The sequence below is a fragment of the Monopterus albus genome, unplaced genomic scaffold (assembly GCF_001952655.1).
Source record: "Monopterus albus unplaced genomic scaffold, M_albus_1.0 scaffold24.1, whole genome shotgun sequence".
In the NCBI taxonomy this organism is placed as follows: Eukaryota; Metazoa; Chordata; class Actinopteri; order Synbranchiformes; family Synbranchidae; genus Monopterus; species Monopterus albus.
The window spans coordinates 2,604,825-2,608,703 of NW_018127904.1; the positions used below are offsets into that span (position 1 = coordinate 2,604,825).

At 42.1% G+C, this 3,879-nt stretch overlaps 1 protein-coding gene across 2 annotated transcripts in view; it reads right to left on the reverse strand.

Moving 5' to 3' along the window:
• Positions 1-239: 239 nt before the first annotated feature.
• gtf2e1 (general transcription factor IIE, polypeptide 1, alpha) overlaps positions 240-3,879 on the reverse strand; it is an 11,538-nt gene continuing 7,898 nt past the window's right edge. For both annotated transcript variants that reach the window (XM_020594817.1, XM_020594816.1), the window contains exon 6: positions 240-1,856. In XM_020594817.1, the coding sequence (XP_020450473.1) occupies positions 1,396-1,856 (461 nt within the window). In that variant the 3' untranslated portion in view covers positions 240-1,395. The remainder of the gene's footprint in view (positions 1,857-3,879) is intronic.

Here is a 3,879-nt window from a genome sequence, read left to right on the forward strand (position 1 = left end):
TTTTAATTTAAATTGACATCCACCAAGTCACTGATACTGACATTTGTTTTACTTCAACTTTTAACATCATCTGAGCATCCGAGCAGCAAATGTTTTGCCAGACTGTAGTTACAGCATCACATTGACTTATCTTGTGAATATGAGGGGGTGGGACCAACGGCCTCCTGCTACATGTTAGGAGGAGGCATTATGCTGTGTAGAGACACTACAATACTACTACAAAGAGATGTCATACGAGGTTAAAAGAAAACTCTTTATTTTTATCAAGTGAATAAAATTTAAAACTGAATTCAAAATGATGTGTCTTCATAGTCCGTCAGTCTCGTATCTTTTGCTGCTTAGATTCTGGAACAGAATTGACCATTTAAATTGATTTCTAACTCTGGCTTTTTAACCCCCACGCTGCTAATAGAACTTATCCAGGCTCACGGTGCGGGATAAAGTCATATCCCAACACGGAAGCATAGTGTGCAATGACGCTCACCTATACGACAAGACAAATGTCACAGTGCCCCCATACTTTCACATTCTGAATTGCTTTTGAGTCTTAAGTGTGTAACACAATGCTTTTCATTAACCATTCTATTCTATTATCTGACTTCAGTTCCATTTTTAACACGTTTACTACACTGTACTGCAGTATATTTTTATTACATAGCACTCAAAATAAATGTTTCACCGTTAACCATACCAGTTTACCCATATCATCTTTTCTCTCTTGTAATCAACATTTGTCTGAGACGAGCTTTCATCATCTTTACATCAAGCCTATTAGCTTGTTGTCTATACCTGCAGCACAGTGAAAGCAGCACGTTCCTCAGTGTGTTCAGCTAGTACTGCTGTGCATTCAGACATCTTTTGGCAGTTCTCACAGTCCAATACACAATCTATACAGCTACACACATATGCAAAAACAGACAAAGCCTTAACACATATGCTTGCTTCTCTTAGGCCTAATGTATGAGATGAACAGCTAAAAAAACTGTTCTGTCCTGTTATCGTCTGGTGTAAACAGCTTGTTCAACTTAGAGCTAAAATGAAAATAAAAAACAAAACAACTAATTGGCACTCTTTGCAAAAGACCAGCTCCCTTCTGGTTTGTTGACTTTCCAAAACACTTAGTATAAAATACTACAACTGTGATCACGATCACTTAGGCAATACTGTTAAAGCATGCCCTTTGCTCTTGTAACGCAGGAGCATGAAGCTGACTGTAAATACTTCTTGAGCAGCATCTTGTTTCCCTCTTGAGAAGTTGTGTTCACAAATATTTACTCAGATATCCCCGGTGATGGTGAGAGATAGCAGAGGTACATGTTCGGGAACTCAAAGTCAATGCATCAAATTGTTTCATGTGTGTGTAAATGTATGTATATGTTATAAGTATGTGCGTGTTCAGAAGTACATATCCTGGAAGAGGTTCCTTCCCATTTCAATGTAGGCCTCCTTCTCCTGTGTAGACATCTGCTCCACTAGCTCTGGCCTTTGGCTCACCTCTCGATATGAGAACGACCGGCCCCCCACCATTACCATCGGTTCATCCCCCACCTCCTCAAACTCATCGTCATCCTCTTCCTCCTCCTCAACGGCCCGATGCTGAGCTGCTGTGGCAGGGGGCGGACCTGATGGGGAGTCATCGTCTGATTCGCTGGTATCGCTCTCTGAGTCACTGGCATTAGCTGTAGTGGAGGCAAGCCCCCTGGCAGCAGCAGCACCTGCTCCGCCTACGCCTCCACCTGCTCCCGCTACACCCCTTTTCTCATGGATGAGCAGAGCGCGCATCACTTCTTCATTTTCATCTGCCTTAATTCCATGACCAGCTGCTCCATCCAGACCTTCAGGTACAATGTCTCCACCTGGGAAAACAACAGTTACAGTATGTATTAAAACTAGAAATACATTCACTTCTGGAATCATTTGACATGTGATTATGCTTAGGCTGTTTAGGCTGCTTTTGAACATTTTGAATCTATACCCACTGTGTAATTTTGAAAAATGCCAATGCTCTGAGGTGGGGAACACTTCCTCCCCAGTTTCACAATGGGTCCTTTTTATGTGACATCACTCAACAGCCATTGTTCCTCCAATGTATGTATCGTTGCGTTCAAGCAGTCTAAAGCAGCTGCCACAGACATTAATGGACTGCAGATATTCTTTCACTGCGTTACTGGTCAGGCTTCCCCTATAAGAGCTTATGGTCACTGTGACTGACACGGGAAGCAGTGCTATCTATTTTGGGTGGGTAGGTAGGTAGGTAGGACATTATTGATCCCTCAATGGGGAAATTCCTGTGTTCCAGCAGCAATAGAGAGCAGCAACAAAACACCATAAGAACAGACACCACACACATATCTTGAGAAACATATTCCAAAGTACCTAAAACCAGACAGAATATAGTATTTGAGAGACAATCAGAATGATCCTCCCACAGTTGATCCCTGAGAACAAATCAAAGATATGCAAGAACAAGACAAGATATAGTGTTTGAGAGAGAGAGATCAAGAAATCAAGGACAAGAGTATTACTCCCATAATTAATCCCGCAATGGGGGAAATACCTGTATTTCAGCCATGAGGATCTCTGAAAAACTACTCAAAAATACCTAAAACAAGACAATATAAAGTATTCAAGAGAAATCAAGGACAAGATTTTACACGTGTACATATTAACCATGAATTTTACCCCAGGATTTGAGTATTGCACCTCAGTTGACTATTACATAGTCCCTCATACTTTCACCTAGCTTATCCCTGCAGTGATGTGTTGTACAGTCTGATTGCTGTGGAGAGGAACAACCTACGGTAATGCTCCTTACACTGGGGATGTAACAGTCTTGCGAGTCTCTTTCTGTCCCTGTCCGTGCTACCTCCCACCCAGCCCACAACAGCATAAAAAACAGCAGATGCCACCACAGAATCATAAAAAGTCCAAAGGAGTGCCGCCCCCCCCTCCACACACACACAAAGGACTGGCCCTTCCTGTACAGGGCATCATTGTTTTCAGTCCAATCCATGAGTGCTGGTGATTTCCGCTGGGGATCAATCACCATCTCTTTAGTCTTACTGGTGTTCAGGACCAGGTCATCTTTCTCACACCACTTCACAAAGTCAGTAACAACCCCCCCCCCCCGATACATATCCAACAATGGCGGTGTCATCAAAGAACTTTTGTAGATGACAGTGGTGGGAGTTGTACTTGAAGTCCAGCATGTAGAGGGTAAGTAAGTAAGTAAGTAAATTTACTTACAGAAGCGGTCAGTGCAGTAATGTGCATGCTACTAAGGGTGGAAAAAGTTACAGCAGTTAGCTAAAAAAAAAATGCTTGCAGTGCAGTATATGAAGCATAAGACGACAAATATTATGTTTGCTGAGACAGGCCAGAATAAAGTCCCTCCATCTCCCTCTTGTCTTCAAGAAAGTGATGAATGTTGGCAGTGGACATCACCATCCACAAGATCAGCCATCAAAATTATCCTGCAGTAGCTGGGTTTCAACCAGTAGAGGGCAGTCCCTATGCATATTTATAGCACAATATGCAAATACACTAAAATGTAGGGCTGTAATGATAACAAAAACCAAAGAACTATACAATATTGCTACAAAAAAAATCCACAATATATTTGTCAAATATTAAATAAAAATAAACTTTAAATGGTCTTATACTTGTATAGCGCCTTTCTATGCTTTTACAGCACACTCAAAGCGCTTTCACACATTATTCGGCCATTCACCCATTCACACTCCCAAGCACTCACGCATTCACACACCAGTGACATCACCGGGAGCAACTGGGGGTTTAGTGTCTTTGCTCAAGGACACCTCAACATGTTGATTGGACAAGCCGGGAATCGAACTGCTAATCCTCCGGTTAGGAAACGAC